This window comes from Arachis hypogaea, chromosome 14, assembly GCF_003086295.3.
Source record: "Arachis hypogaea cultivar Tifrunner chromosome 14, arahy.Tifrunner.gnm2.J5K5, whole genome shotgun sequence".
NCBI lineage: Eukaryota > Viridiplantae > Streptophyta > Magnoliopsida > Fabales > Fabaceae > Arachis > Arachis hypogaea.
In genome coordinates, this window is record NC_092049.1 from 5,182,878 (window position 1) to 5,200,105 (window position 17,228).

The window sequence follows — 17,228 nt, forward strand, 5'->3', positions numbered from 1 at the left end:
ACTAGACAGACTGCTGATATCTTCACGAAGGGTTATCATCCGACTCGTTTCTGGACTCTGTTATCCAAATTCAAGATGGTATCCTTAGCTCCCACTTGAATTTGAGGGGGGATGTTAAGAGAATCATTAAAATCGAATTAGATCAGTTAGTATCATTTGTATTTATATAGCGTATCTGTATATTAATTGTAAGATTCTATATTTTTATTACTTTGATTCTACTAGCAGTTATATATACCCCTTGTACATTGTATTTTTCTTCAATCTGAATAATATACAAAACACTTTCTTCGAATTTCTCTCTTGTTTTTAACATTATTAGTAAAACTTTTGAAGCATTAAAAACTTAAATTTCATATATTTTTTTATAATTAATAACTTAAATATCTACTTTTAATTAAATTCTTTTTTATTGATAATTTTAACACATTCCCGTACAAGGAACAACCTTTTGTCTGGGTTATAATTTGTTTTTTCCTTCGTCAAAAGTATTAATAAGTTTTCTTTTTGTTTTATGTTTTTATTTATACGGGGCTTAAGGTAAAAAAGAAAAAAAAAAGAAAAAGAAAAAAAGAGACAGATTACATTACAATCTTTCGAAGTATTGAAATCCTTCTAGTATCATCACCAATAATTTGCACTAATTCTTTAGGAGGTTGATCAACAAAGTTGTCTACGTATAAGGGCCTTTTCCAAAAACAAGAAACCAAAGGATGTGGAATTTGGGCGGCTGGCCCATTATTACAACAAGGCCGTGAGCATCCTTTTTTGTTGGCCGAATAAACCGTATTTTTTTCCATTCCTCCTATGTTTGTAAAGTATAATACAATGCAATGTTGGCCAAAAATAAAATAAAGAGTTAATTACCAATTATGCCCCAGAAATTATAAAACGCTGACAATAATAATTATAATATTTGTTAAAGATAATTATACCTTTGAAAATTCTAAAAACGCAACAAATCTGTCCAACCGTGAAGTGAGCCATTTTCCGTTAAACGGAGTTTGGTGATGTGGCAGACAAAATTTCAGTGGCATCCTCATAAGGCCTTCTGTCCCATTTCTCCTTTATATGGAATGTGAGAGAATGTTTTCTCTAATTCATCACAAACATAAACCCTAACTACTATCATGCATTGTGGAAGCAGAGGCATGTCCAATAACAATAGAAGGACACAGTTAGTGAAAAATAGTAACTCTGAAGGGCTCGACGAACACGGGAGCAAGCCATATGACGGGACATGCTTCTGCCGTCTTCAGGTGGTGGTGTTGAAGTCGAAGACGAGGAGAAATCCAAGGAGATAATTTTTCAGATATTCTCTGTGGAATGTATGTATGAATTTTCTGGTGAATCTGTCCCCATTCCCTATTGAGAGTTGAGCTTGATGAATGGCTTTTGTGCTTGACAGACAAAGAACACTGAGTGTCATTATTTTCAGTGGATAGACGAAACCAACGAAAAATCTATTGAAAAGTACAATACAATTAATACTTTATTTAATTCCACCCAATCTTTATAGGTTTTTAAAATTTACTTTAGAAATTAAGAGAGTGATTTTTCATTGTCAAAATTAATAATACACTTTTCTTCACGTAATTTTATCATTTTATGTTTTATAAAATTTTCTATAAAAAATTTAAAAGCAAGAAAATAACTATTCTACAAATTATTAGTATGCAGTGGGAATCAATTATAGGCTTTTTAGGTCGATAAATGTATAATACTTATTAAGGAGAAATAGATCCTCTTATTTTTTTTATTGTTTAGTAAAGTGTAATATTTTATTATTTAATATTATATATATATATATATTTTTTAATTTTACTTAAAAAATACAAAACAAAAAATTATACTTTATTAAATAATTAAACAAAAAAAATTGAGAGAATTCATTTCTCTTGCAAATGTAAGTGATCCACTCACATATTATAGTATTTGGCTTTATACTTCAAACGCCATCTGATTCTAATTTATTTTCATAAAAGTTAGAGGAACTGATCAAAAGGGTCATTGTCCTTAATGGTCTTGAGTTGGTTATGTCCCAATCATTATTTTTGAGGTTCCAAGAGATCAACAATAAATTAAATATAGAAAATTATATGGTACAGATCTAAATCTGTACAGATTTAAAGATTTGTTTATTTAAACTACACTTTTTAAAGCCACACTTTTCACTTAAAACCGTAGCTCTTCACAAAGAAAAACGTCACCTAATGAAAAAAAGTAAATTAGAAGATTTAAGAGAAGTAATAATTAAGTTATCAAAATTAATAGATCAAAAATTAATGATTTTAACTAATGTTAACAGTAATGACACCAAATTCTTAAAATCAATACAAAATGATTTTTCTCAAAATCTTTATTTTACTATAAGTTTTATTGAAGGACTTCAAAAACCTGAAAAAACTTATTTTTCACACGGAATTTCTAAGAAATGTTACCATGGAAATGATTCCCCACATCTTTATCATACTTTTAACCCACAATTAAATTCTATAGTAGATATGCTTGAAGAAATATTAGTATCTATAAAATTTCAAAGAAATAAGGAAAAAAAAATCCCAAAGAAGAATTTTAAAATATAATCAACATAACAGATTTAAAAGTAAAACCACCACTAAAATTATGAATATTGAAGAAAAATTAGAAGAAGTTACAATGCTTTTTAAACAATTAAAAATGGCTCAAGAAAATAATATTATGGAACAGGGATTTCAGATAGAAGAAGAATTAGTAAATTCTGAAAATATAGAAAATGAAGAACACATCCTAGATTATTCAAGTGACGAAGAACCAGCAATTCCAATACAAGTAAAAAATGAAGTTGGAACATCTAGGGATAATCAATCTCATTTTAAATGGGAAACAGGTTTTGATAATTATGCTTTTAAAAAAGGATTTATAAATAAAGATTCAAAATATACAAAAACAAAATACGTTCCTAAAATCCAGGAAATGGAAGGAGAAAGAATGCTCGATTTAGACTGTAAAAAGAATGAAAAAGAAATTTTCGAAAACTGGTTGAATTCCTTCTTATTAGAAGCCTTTACTAATCCAAAACTTAATGAGTTATCTGGAAGAGATATTTGGAATTACATAGGGTTTCATACTAAAGGAGCTATAAGAGATTATATGACATCAATAGAAAACCAAATAATAGAAGAATTAGCAACAAAAACAACAGCTTATGATAAGATATTATATATAATGATGTTTCTATATAAAGAATTTTTTGGAAAAAATATTATAGATCATAAACAAGAAGTCTATAATAAAGAATATCAAGAAGCAAAAAATCATTTAGCTAACATTCAGATATATGATCTATGTAATGTGGAGTCTTATATATGTGAATATATAATACATTATTACAAATTAAAAGAAGAAGATAAAAATCATTATCTTAGTATGTATATAACAAAACTTCCATATCCTGCTAATGAATTTATTATGGGAAGATTTATAAGAGAAATAAATAGAGGAACAATTGAAAATAATTTTGGTGGAGCAACCTCTGCAATAAGAGAGGAAATAAAAGAACGTTGTATGCAAGAAGCAACTCAAAAAAGATTTGCAAATATAATTAGAATTTGCTGTCAGGATAATGAAGAGATACCTCAAAAATATGGTCTTAATAAAAATTTTCAAAGAAAAAGAAAATATCAATTTAGAAAAAGAAAATACTATCCAAACTGGAGAAAAAAGAGGTATTTTAGAAAAAGAAATAACAATAAAAACAAAAGACAAAAAAGTGATTATTGCCCGAATAAAAAAGAAAATTGTAAGTGTTGGTATTGCCAAGAAGAAGGACACTATGCAAATGAATGTCCGAAAAAGAAGGATAAAAAGGATCTTACTAAACAAATAGAAATTGTAAGTCCTGTTTCATGGAACCATTAGAAGAATCTGATGATAACTTAGACTATATTTTTGAATATGTCTCAGAAACAGACTCAGAGACTGAGTAATAATGCTACATTTATTACTATAAAAATAACAGAAAAGTTTATAAATGCTTTCATAGATTCTGGAGCAACGCAATGCTTTGCTAGTTCAAACATAAAACTTGACTGGAAAAAATTAAAGAAACCATTAAGAGTTAGAATAGCTGACAAATCAATATATAAAATTAACCAAAAAGCAGAGATGGTTGAAATTTTTATTCAAAATTATAGGTTCATTGTTCCATCTATATATATGTTAGACTCTGGAATAGATTTTATCATAGGAAATAATTTTTTAAAGCTATATCATCCATTCATTCAAGAATTAACATATATAGTTTTAAAAGCACCACACGATTTTTCAATAAATCAAAAATCAAAACGTATAAAAATACCAACTACCACTATAGATAAGATCTTAAAATTTAAAATATTTTCTATATTAGAGACATGTTATTTAAATTTATACTTTCAGATAAATATCTCAAAAAATAGTCTTGAAATAAAGATAGAAGAACTTTTGGATGAAATTTGTGCTGAAAATCCTTTAGATGTTAAAAATACAAATAACGAATTAGTAAGTATTAAATTAAAAGATCCTACAAAAGAGATAAATGTTCCAAATAAAATTCCTTATTCCGCAAGAGATAGAGAAGAGTTTTCATTAGAATGTAGAGATCTTTTGGAAAAAGGAATTATAAGATTAAGTAAAAGTCCTCATGCGACTCCAGCCTTTTATGTCGAAAACAATAATGAAATTAAAAGGGGAAAACGAAGAATGGTTATTAACTATAAGAAGATGAATGAAGCAACTATTGGTGATGCTCATAAACTTCCAAGAAAAGATTCTATTTTAGAAAAAATCAAAGGAGCAACTTGGTTTTCATCTCTTGATGCAAAATCAGGATATTGGCAGCTTTGTTTAGACGAAGAAACAAAGAAATTAACTGCTTTTACTTGCCCAACAAAAGAATCAACAAGTGTGTTACTCTATGAATGGAATGTATTACCATTCGGATTAAAACAAGCCCCAGGTATTTACCAAAGATTTATGGAAGAAAATCTAAAAGAGTTAAATGAATTTGTTTTAGTGTATATTGATGATATCCTAATTTTTACAAAACAGGATAGAGAAGATCATCTTCAAAAATTATTAATAGTTTTAGAAAGATGTAAAGAAAAAGGATTAGTTCTTAGCAAAAAGAAAGCAAGAATAGCAAAACAAGAAATAGAGTTTCTTGGATTAATTCTGTCTACTCAAGGAAAGCTAAAACTTCAACCAAATGTCCTAGAAAAGGTAAATTTATTTCCTAATAAAATAGAAAACAATTACAAAGATTTTTAGGATGTATAAATTATATTTCTGATCAAGGATTTTTAAAGAATATAACAGAATACACTAAAAGCTTATTTCCAAAAATAAGTACTAAAAAAGAATGGAAATGGAATGAAAAAGATAGTATGCAAATTCAAAGGATTAAAGAATTATGTGAAAAACTTCCAGAACTTTATATTCCAGAAGAAAATGACTACTTAATAGTAGAAACAAATGCTTCAGACATAACCTGGTCAGGATGTCTAAAAGCTAAGAAAGCTATAAAAAGTTTGGAACAAGGAAAAGAATCACTAGATTCTAAAGATTCCCTAAAGGAATTACTTTGCAGGTATATTTCAGGGACTTTTACTCCAACAGAACAGAGATATACTACTCATGAAAAGGAAACTCTAGCGGCAATTAAATCTCTTAAGAAATGGAAAATTGATTTACTACCAAGAGAATTTACATTAAGGACAGATTCAAGCTACCTAACAGGTTTCATACGATATAATTTAAAAGTTGATTATAATCATGGACGATTGGTAAGATGGCAATTATTTTTGTTACAATATCCAATAAAAATTGAATATATTAAGGGTGACAAAAATGTTATTGCAGATACATTAACAAGAGAATGGAGTTCGTCTACAACGCATTAGATCAAGAAATTCAAAAATATGAGCAAGAGCTCGAAAAATGCAAGCATTGTCAGCAAATAAGGACACAGATCCAATCCCTCAAGAAGGCCATCGAAGCAATGAAATCAACACAACAAGTAGAAACATCAGAGTTCAGCCAGCTAAGCATGGTGGACAAATCAGGTGAAGAAAAAATTTTAGAAAATAAAACAATTGCTGAAATCATTAAAAAATCCACCCAAGATAAAAAATATTATGTAATTTATAATGGCCCCATGAAAGGAGTATATGATGCCTGGGAAAAAGCAGTACCATTCACACACCAGTCAAAGATAATTCATAAAGGAGGGTTCCTAACACTGGAAGAGGCAAAGAAATCCTTCAAAGAAAATGAAGCTCTCCATCCAGAGCAAACCTTAAAAAGAGCAGATAAAGCTCCAATTCAAACCCAGAGAACAGGGATAATAAGAAACATTCCTACAAGGGCTGAAATCAAGGAAAAGAAAAGGGTCTGTAGATCTAATCTCAGAGAAACCCTTAACATAGTCCTGAATTGGACTGAAGAAAAAAGGGCAATTTTGAGATATTATCCTATTGCCAAAGAACAGCTAACAAAGCTGGTTATATTTCCAGATGCTTTCCCATCTGACACCTATCAGTTTTTCCAGTATGGATTAATTGATACAATCTTAATTTTTAATGATCTAAAAATTATTAGTGAGTTTCCTGCAGGATTCGTTGATGCAGTAAAGAGATTTAAAAATATGATTGACAATGTAAATCCAAGGGATATATCCCTAAAATTTACAAACAGTCAACCTATTTTTAATGAAGAAGAAGAATGCTTGGTTCCAGCACACCAAGTAATATTCATGTCCGTCTTCCCAGGAAATTTTCAACCAATTGATCAAATTCAAGATTTAACAATTTACAGTCATGAAGGAAGGCTAGCCAGCACATTAGCAAGGGTCTTTGAAAGAACTCAAAAAATAACGAAGGAATCTCACACAAGGATTAATTATAAAAGTAGAAATACTCTACTTGTATCCAGTAAAAGAAATGAAATTGAAGAAAGAGAGATGAGACTCTTGGTAGAATTTGAATCAGCATTCTACAACTTATCTGGACTTTTAGAAAAGCTCCCTGAATGGATAAAGAGGAATCTCTGCTATTTGATAAAAGACAGAGAAGACCACAAGTGCCAGCTATGTGCCTCAGAGTTATCTGAAGAAAGCAATAATGAAACGGAATCAACTCACATGATGAAGGAAGAAGACAATACATCTGTCGGTCACATGATAAAAGAAGAGGACAGCACATCTGAAGCATCTCTCAACATTATTGCATAGTGACGTAAGCACTTAGGTCATAGAGCACCAACAATGTAGCTGGTGAAAGAGAACAAACAATGACGTAAGCAATGACGTCATAAGAAGGGTAAGAATGGGAATTGTCCATCAAACCCAACTATTATAAATAGGCTGTTTAGGCAATTGTAAAGGTATCAGACAATAGAAAGCAGGAGGCTAAGAGTACTCATATGCTAGGAGAACAAGGAGGAAGCTGCCGAGGCGATTCTATAGTCTGAGGAAGAATCTCCTTAGGGAAAAATAGTTCTAAACTCCCCTCTGGAGTTAGTATCTACAATCTCCCCTCTGGAGATAAAAACCCCTTATGTAAAATATACTGAATAAAGGAAGTTTTTCTCCAGAAAGGTACATCTTCATTCTAGTCTTTCAATTATGAATTATTTAGAAAGTTTAGAATTAACAGAAGAATCTGATTATTATAGATTAACTGCTTTATTAGATAATGAAAAATAGGCTGTTCTAAAAACAGAATTAAATCTCAAATCAAATGAAAACTTTAATAAACAAAATCTTTTAAAAGAAGTTTTTAATAGAAAAAATATAATATACTATGGAAAAATTCAACTTAAAGCTCCTATAAAGATAAAATCTGCCAATGGAGAACTGGAAATAGCTTTGATAAATAATGAAGAATTAAGTAAACAGATTGAGAAAATTAAGGATCAACAAAAAAATCTAAAATTGGATGGATTCATATTAGTACTATACAAGTCTTAATCAAATCTACATATATGAAAGGAATTAATTCACCAATAAGTTTAGCAATCTGTGATAAAAGAATTACTGATGACCCGATAGATCAAATAATTGGAATTGTTCATGGAAATTTGGCAAACGTAAATGTTAAATTTAATGCCTATCTTGGATATGCTATACCTTTATCAACTGAAAATCTTGGAAGATCTATAAGTTTGGCTTATAAATTTCATAGAAAGAATCTAATGGAACAAGATGATGAACCATTTTCAATAACATATGCAATAAATTATGCTTTAACAAATAGCCATCATAGTATAATATTTAAAAACAGAGAAAGAATTTATGTCGATGAACTATTTCAGAAAATTGTAAAAACAGAAATACCAAAATATAAAGCTATTGAAAACTCAGTTCTATTATTAAAAGAACCATCAGAAAAATTGGTTTCATCAAATTTTCAAATAAGAGAATCTAAAATTAATAGTCCTTTAAGTTTATCTAAGTTAAAGATTAAAGAAGAAAATTCTGAAATAAAAGAATTAACAAAAAAGGTCGAAAAATTAAATGAAACCCTAAATACTAAATTATGACAATAAATAAGAAGAAATATATGTAACTTATCAAGATAAGAAACAAGAGCTCTTTGAAAGAGAAAATCGTTTGAATTATTTACAGTTTTTTGAAATAAATCAAAGAGCATTTGAAGCTCTAAAAATAATCTATGACAAGTTAAAAAGAGAAGTTGAAGAGCTAGAAAAATTAATAGAATCTCTAGAAAATAGTGATGAAGCAATGATAGAATTTGCAGAAATTTTAAAATAAATAATGAAGCATACAAAGATTGAAAGACCAGAAAATAAAATAAAAAGAAAAAGAGCGAAAAAATTAAAAAGTAAAATAAAGGAGTATAAAAGGGAATTAAATAATCTTCAGATCGAAATTGATGACCTTATAATAAAAATGATAGAAATAAGAATAAATATAAACAAGTTGGAGTTAAACTTAAAAAATTTATAAATGCCTGGAAAACCATATTATGACTTAAAAGAATTAAAACTGTTGAAAGAAAAAATGGAGAATGAGGTTGAAAAATTAAAAAGATATTTAGAAACAACAGAAAGTGTAGAAATAAAAGAAGTTTTTGAAGATTTGAGAAATTATATTAAAGAAAAAGACAAACAGATAAAAGATTTTATATACAATAATCCTTGCAAAAAAGAATATTATAAACTAAAACAAGATTGAAAAACTATACAAATGAAATCAGAATTATAAATACTAGTAGAAATGGTCAACATTTTTTATGAATTTGCAAATAATACAAATTATAAACTTATTCGAAGTAAAATATGAAGAGTAAAAATTGGTATCAGAGCCAAGTTAACGATTAAGGGTAACACTTTCTCTTTAAGCAACACTTTTAGTGATACATTTTTAAACCAAATAAAAACAAAAATCTATAAATCTGTACCAAAATGCATCTGTATACTAAATGGACCCATTAAATATTGGGAAGATGATTTATTATGGTCGGAATGTTAGTACAATTTTTGGTTGATAACATTTTGAAGAATCATACCTTTTCCCCTTAAAAATAGTAGTAGTAATATGAATTCTAATTTGTATCCAATGATTAAAATAGTTTTGAGAGACCAAATTAATTAAAATATTTATGTAAACTTATTCAATGATATGTCAATTCTTTTTGTCAATATTATTGACTAGCTAATCATTTAAAAGTTTAGAATTAATTTAATTTTAAAAAATAGTAAGTAATTAACACTTTTTATATTTATTTTATATTTAAATTAATACAAATTAATTTTCTTCTTTATTATTAAAATATTAATTTCTATTATAAAAAATGTTATATATATACCAAAAAAAGAAAAAAAAATATTACCATCAAATTATAACTCAAACCGACATAATCCCTTCATATTTATCAAAAGGTCACGAGTTCGAGTCTCTTTATATCTTATAAAATGTGGAAACAAATCTGCATGGGTAGTGTCGAAGTATGAAGATTGAAGAGTGAAGAGACAAGAGCATGGAAGCAGCAAGGTGACAACAACAATTTCATTTTCATGTTTCTCTTTTTACTTTTATTTTTATTTTAATTTTTTCAAAAATGAAAAGAAAAGTAAAGAAAAGAAGCATGGTTGGAAAGACCGAAGGAGACACAAAGACCAACAACACTACGCTCTGTTTCATTCTCTTTACTTCTATTTGTCCCTTCACTCTCTCTCTCTCTCTCTCTTTCTTCTACCTTCTTCTTCCTTTTATTGCATTTTGTAACTTCAAATATTTTCGAGAAAACAGAGTCATCAATGTTTGCTGCTTCATAGTTTCCATATATGGAGCAGCTTGTCAACTTCATCATTCGCCCACCACGGTATCAATTTTTCCTCCTTCTTCCTCTCTCTTTATATATATTAACTTTTTACTATCAAAATACCTTTTTTTTTTTAATTTAAAAAATTCTGTTCATGAGAATCATAGAATTAACTCCTTTTAGCTGTCATTTTTGGTACATTCATTTATCAATGTATTTTGATGGATGCATTGATCTAAGAATTTGGCCAAAGATGACAGTGAAGAAGGAGCATTGCATTATGTTTTATCAAAATTTGATTTTGAGCTACCATTGTGAACTTAGTATCTGTAATGCTGGGACGAAAGAAACTAATAATAGGCATAGCAATCTTGCATTACAGATCAATTCCTCTTGCATAAAAGCATAGGAAATAGTGGTCATTTAGACCAATCTAACCAAGCTCAACTCGCCTTTTGCTTTCTGAAAATAATGTTATAATGATTAGACTCTTTAGTTCTTCTTTGGCCTATTATGTAAATGTTGGCTTGCAATTGTGTGTGTGTGTGTGTGAGTAGGACAGATGAATGTATGGCTTTTATACCTAAATGCAAACGAGAGTGAGATTCATCTTTTGGCTGTTTGTAAATTCTTGGCTTGCATTATCTTTTTGCAATATTTTCATTTCAAGTTTTACTTAAATTTTTTTGGTTGAATGTGTTATTGGCATGCAGAGCTGAATATGACCCCAAAACTGATTTACTGGAGCAAGAGTTCATGCTGAAAGGGAAGTTGTTTCAACGGAAAGATGTGGAGGTAAGGTTAAGTAATAGAGTTCATGCATTGGATTTATCGGAATCCTTATCACAATATAGTACTATCAGTTTGTATGATGTTCTGATGTTGTACAATTTAAAAAGGAAATGTTTTTCTTGTTGATTACATCATGTTTTAGTATAGTTGATATCCTTATTATGAACTTACAATTCAATATTTGACATTCTTCAGATAAAAAACAGTCGTGGCGACGTGCTTCAATGCAGTCATTACGTGCCTATAGTCAGTCCTGGAGGAAAGCCTCTGCCGTGTGTGATATATTGCCATGGCAACAGGTAACTCTGGGAGTTCTCTTTTTTAGCATGCAAATTAATGGACAAACGAGTTTTACTTAACCTGTATAGTTTCCTTTTATACTTATTTTAATTTAGTCTAAACCAATTATTTCCTTTTCTAACTAAATTATGCAAATTTAGGTGTTCTTAAGTTTCAATATCTTTTATGAGGTTCTTAGTTGGTGGTTGTTTGTTTGGGGACATGCTGAGTTAATATATTGAATGTTATATAGTCTTGCTCACTGTTTGTACTGTAATGTTTGTTGCAGTGGATGCAGGGCTGATGCCGGTGAAGCTGCTATAATTTTACTTCCATCAAATATTACAGTTTTTGCTTTGGATTTCTCAGGATCCGGAATTTCTGGAGGGGATCATGTCACACTAGGTTGGAATGAAGTATGTATTTGCTCAATAAACAATTTGAAAAATATCACATCTAGCTATATTGCTTTATGCAAAGTAATTATCCATTAATGTATTACCATAATTACTTTCTTGATGGGATCATTCTGGATCCTGTACCTCAATTACTATCTTTTATTAATCATGATTTTACTGTATTATTGATTTAAATTATGAAACTTGTCATCATATGCCAAAGGCAGTATAGTCATCTTGTCATTTACATAAAGTGTGTATATCAAAGTATTAAAAGAGCTTGAGTTTGTTTTGTCTTGTCTGTAGAAGGAACTTGTAAATGCTTTTTTTTTTTTTGCCGATTTTTTTTACTAAGATGATTAGTTAACAATCTTGATTGTTTTCAGAAAGATGATCTGAGAGCTGTGGTTAACTATTTGCGAGCAGATGAAAACGTCTCTCTGATTGGATTATGGGGCCGCTCAATGGGTGCTGTGACTAGGTACATTCTTTTATGTGTCACTTATTCATTTGATTTTGCATTTTGAATGTGATCAAAGAAAGCTTGTACAGCATTACTTCCCATGTTTTTATATGTCTATCTGCAATGAATAGTTCATACTTCTGTAAATCAATCACATTCTTGTGCAGCACACTGTCCATGTGCTTTGGCAATCTTAAAAGACAATCTATGAATTTCTTTATTCTAGCAGTTCATTTTTACCAGTACACATGGCTTTTCTTCTTAGCATACTGGTGGTATGATCTATTGCAGCCTTATGTATGGAGCTGAGGATCCTTCAATAGCAGGGATGGTTTTGGACAGTCCCTTCTCTGACTTGGTTGATTTGATGATGGAACTTGTAGATTCATACAGAGTCCGACTGCCAAAGTTCACTGTAAGTGTGTGTGTGTAGACTATAGACTGAGATGGTTTCTTAGTTATGGCTCATGGTTCTGTAGCATAACTGTTATGTTGATTTCTCCCTCCTCTTTCTTTTTGCAGGTGAAGTTTGCAATTCGATATATGCAAAAAACAATCCAGAAGAAGGCAAAATTTGACATAACAGACTTGAACACCATTAAGGTTAATTTAATTTTTTTTCCCTGTTTAAGGGTTTTAGTTGAAATGGTTTCTTATTTGCTTGGTTATGTGACTGATTAGTTTGACTGAAAAGGAGTTGGTTATCCTTCACCCACTTTGTTTTTATGTAACTTCAATTTAGAATCCGCAGCTAGTGTTGAGCTTGGTTATGTTGCTTGTTAGCATGCATGTAGCAACTTGATAACGGATCAGTCAGGTAGTTAGAGTGCAAATTTGTTAACAAAGTATATAAGGAAAGAGGCAGAAAAAAGAAAACAGTGCATAAATTTTTCTTGATCCTTCCTACATATGTAGCAACAGAAGTTTTATAGGAAATGTTTATCTGGGAGAACATTCACAAGTTTTTGTTGTTGGTACATTATTATATTCATTTGTTGTTTATTTGATTGCAGGCAGCTCAATCTTGTTTCGTTCCGGCACTACTAGGACATGCCATTGACGATGATTTTATACAACCTCATCATTCGGATCGTATTCTTGAGGCTTACATGGTAAGTATGTCTGTAGTTATTTGTTTTACTTTTATTATTCAATTGAAGACTGATTCACATCTCATCTTCTTTGGGCTATGTTGGGTAGACCAAGTTGAGAAATTTTGTAAGTCTCAGTTTGCTGCATTATAACATGTCTTCTAGATTGAAGATGCAACTATTAGGTTTCGGATCCATATTCATATTCAACCATATTAAAAATGTACGAATAACACATGTATTTATACACAAATACATGGTCTCAGATTTAATGGTTGATCTTTTGTTGCACATGGCATTTCTTATTCATGTTTGCACTTTATATGCCCCTCCATCTTCTCCTTGCCTTTTGAATATTTAATATGACTTTCCATGCTTTGCAGGGAGACAAAAACCTAATCAAGTTTGAGGGAGATCATAACTCTCCTCGTCCTCAATTTTATTTTGATTCTATAAACATCTTTTTCAACAATGTTCTGCAACCTCCCGAGGATGAGGTTGGGGAATTATTTTTTGACTTCACTAATGAATTATTTGGTAAGGTAAAAATTCACCATGCTCCCCTACTCTAGTACCGTTTCAGTCAAAACACAAATCTCCATTGTATTTTTGAAAAATTGACTTGTCTTTACTCAGGATGTTTGGAGATCTATGCAAGAACTAGACTATGAATTTGAACAATCGTCCGAAAACAAAGGCATGGATCAAGTACCTAGTGTCTCCTGACTATTTCATCTGCTTTTGGCAGCATCACTTTTATTCAAAATCTTACTTGTTTTGTTGCTTGTTGCAGAATCATCAACATGCTGGACTGTGGATGCTATTAGGCAAGTCCATTCAAGAAGACCAATGAGTAGGATGGAGGTTTGTCATTTTTACTTGTACTTGGTTTATCCTATGAATACTGCTTGAGTTTTGATCATCATGCATTTTAGTTTCTTACGTGTTTTACTACCTGAATTTATTGTTTTGTATGACATTTTTCAGGTTCCATCACATACCCCTTTGAAAGATGAACTTTGTGACCATGAGGTATTGCTTGAACTTTTTCTTTTTGCTGCATTACTTATTCATATGCCATATTTGGGAGACAAATAATGATTTAATGAATGATGAATGCATAAAACAGGATGGTATTTCCTCCTCATCAATGATAAGCTTTGAACTATCAAATGGTGGTGGTGGTGCCACTGTTCCAGCCACTTTGGATGATGATGCCGATTTTGTAGAATATCAACTCGAAGACCTAACAGGCTTTCCATCCAGTGCAGAGGAAGAAGAAAGAGTATGTCAAGTCATTGGCTTAAACTTGAAATTTCGAATACAATGAAAGATAAATGACTGTTTTTTTTTCTTTATGAACTTTGATGCATGATTCAGATGCTTAAGGAAGCAGTTATGGTGTCACTGGAAGACTTAGAAGTAACAAATCCACCAAAGGATGAATCTTCAAATCCTTTGCAGAAAGAACATGCTACAAACAAAACAATTTCCACTGCATCTGATGATGTATGTAAACCCTTGAAAGTTGAGTCAAATTCAGGCACTGAGTTTGGCAATTCAGCAAGTGCTTCTTCTGTTTGTAGTGATAGTTCTACTAGTGTACAGAGTTCATCAGAAACTGACATATCACATAACACAAGGGCCACATTAACTGTCGTCAGGACTCCGACAGCCAACGTCCTCAACGGCTTAATGCGCCGTTGGGATTTCAACCTTTTCAGAAACGATCGAAACCGATGATGAGTTTCTGGCATTATACTTAATCTTTTGTAACTACAAGGAGTATAGTTGTTGAAATGGTTGACATCAGAAATAGGTAAATGGTGTGTAAGTTTAGTGTGTTGAGATTTTAATCTAACAATCACCTAATATTCTTAGGTGTAAAAGAGAATCTGTGATGAAAACTTTCCTCATTGTTCAGTCATGCTTATGCATCATGTTATTGCTGTAATTATATCCAACTACTACAGGGTGGTAAAGAATCTGTTATGTTTTGTATTGGAATGGAACAAATTTTACTCTAAACGGTTATTTATTAACAACCATACCAAAAATAAGCTATCAAATCACTCAAATACGTATTAGAATATAACATATACATTAAAAATGACTTAAACAATATATATTCATATACAAATAAATAGTGACTGATTTAATAGTTAATTTTTTATTTGCACATAACATTTTTTATTAATGCGTTATCGCCTGAATGAATATTTATAACTGGAATTTATGCATGCGAAAAATCACAAGTGTGTTTTTACTAAATTATAATCTATTATTTTATTTTATAGATTTAATTTTCATGAACATACCAGGGTAAAAAAATAGCGTGAATTCAGTTGGACATTATCACGTTAATAAAAATAATTATTTTTTATATTTATTATTTAAATAATTATTTAAAAAATAAATATTATTAGATAATTATAAAAAAATATTTTATACTATTAATATTTTAAATTAGTTTTTATTTTATTTATTATGAAATGTTTTAGATAAATATAAAATTTCGATATATAAATATTAAGAGTAAAGAATTTTATACGAATCATGTTCATAAGTAAGTTTAGATGATTTTACCGGGTTTGAAATTTAGTTTATAATTTATCTATTCTTAATATATAAAAGTAGATGGATAAATTTACCCACATTACTTGTAAGATATCTTTTTTCTCCTACTAGCTTACTGGGCAAAACTTTAGAATCAACCACTCAATTTTTGTCAAATCAACTATTATTTCTAAATCAGCAAAAAAGTAAAATATACAAAAAAAATATACAAGTAATAAAAATATATATCACTCAATTTTTGCCAAATAAACTATTATTTTCAAATCAGCAAAAAAGTAAAATATACAAAAAAAAAATACAAGTAATAAAAATATATGCAAATTAGACTGCAAAATTACCAATGACAATAATTAAAAATTAATAGTGTCTAACTAAATTTGTAACCTACAAGAATCAATGTCTATATTTATTATATTTTACCGTTAACAATACAATAAATTTATAACCCCAATAATTAATTTATTAATTTCTATAAATAACTCATTAAATGTAATAAACATTCATATTACAAATGTCATAATAATCTATTAATCTATTAACCAACTTGGGTTGGTCGAGTAGTCAGCTCACTCGTCCGCTTAAGCAAGTGTCGGAGGGTTCTTTCTCCTCCTACTAATACTATATTATCAACATCGCTTACTTAACAAAATTTTAGAATTAACCACTCAATTTTTGTCAAATCAACTATTATTTCCAAATCAGAAAATTACCAATGATAATAATTAAAAATTAATAGTGTCTAACCAAATTTGTAACCTACAAGAATCAATGTCTATGTTTATTATATTTTACCATTAACAATACAATAAATTTATAACCCCAATAATTAATTTATTAATTTATATAAATAACTCATTAAATGTAATAAATATTCATATTACAAATGTTATAATAATCTATTAATCATAATAAATTTTACGTTACAAACATTCAAATTTCATACTATTTGAACTGCTTATATAAGTCTCTCATAACTATTTCTTCAAATAATATGAAATTTAGCACAAAAAATTTATTTTCGCACTACACAACATCTCAAACTTACTCAATGGAGCATCATTCTGTAGACAATATCACAATTGGTTTATCAAACTCACAAATGAAGAAGAGTTTCTTTGCTTAGAAATGATTATATTAGATGAAAAGGTACAAAACAAACATATTTATTGTATTTTTAAATTGAACATTTTTTAACACTATTTTGAATTTGCAACACTTGAGACATTGTCTGACAGAGTGGGTCAAAAAAGAATATTAACAGGTAATTTCATTTTATATTATTTCAATTATTCTTATTAAAAATAACTTATTTAAAAAAAATTAT

At 29.4% G+C, this 17,228-nt stretch overlaps 1 protein-coding gene across 1 annotated transcript; it reads left to right on the forward strand.

The window, feature by feature from the left end:
• Nucleotides 1-10,058: 10,058 nt before the first annotated feature.
• On the forward strand, nt 10,059-15,355 carry LOC112741139 (uncharacterized). The gene is made up of 14 exons (XM_025789993.3): nt 10,059-10,364; nt 11,018-11,099; nt 11,292-11,395; nt 11,665-11,791; nt 12,160-12,254; nt 12,528-12,651; nt 12,759-12,839; nt 13,250-13,348; nt 13,711-13,869; nt 13,964-14,024; nt 14,121-14,191; nt 14,315-14,359; nt 14,457-14,612; nt 14,708-15,355. The coding sequence occupies exons 1-14, from the start codon at nt 10,327-10,329 to the stop codon at nt 15,068-15,070; spliced, it is 1,605 nt and encodes a 534-aa protein (XP_025645778.1). The 5' UTR covers nt 10,059-10,326; the 3' UTR covers nt 15,071-15,355.
• The last annotated feature ends 1,873 nt before the right edge of the window (nt 15,356-17,228 follow it).

Bases quoted from the DNA above. Each gene is read 5' to 3' on its own strand.
- LOC112741139 (XM_025789993.3), top strand. From the start codon at position 10,327: ATGGAGCAGCTTGTCAACTTCATCATTCGCCCACCACG. The intron at 10,365-11,017 runs GTATCAATTTTT...ATTGGCATGCAG, and splicing joins TTCATCATTCGCCCACCACG to AGCTGAATATGACCCCAAAA. The intron at 11,396-11,664 runs GTAACTCTGGGA...TGTTTGTTGCAG, and splicing joins ATATATTGCCATGGCAACAG to TGGATGCAGGGCTGATGCCG.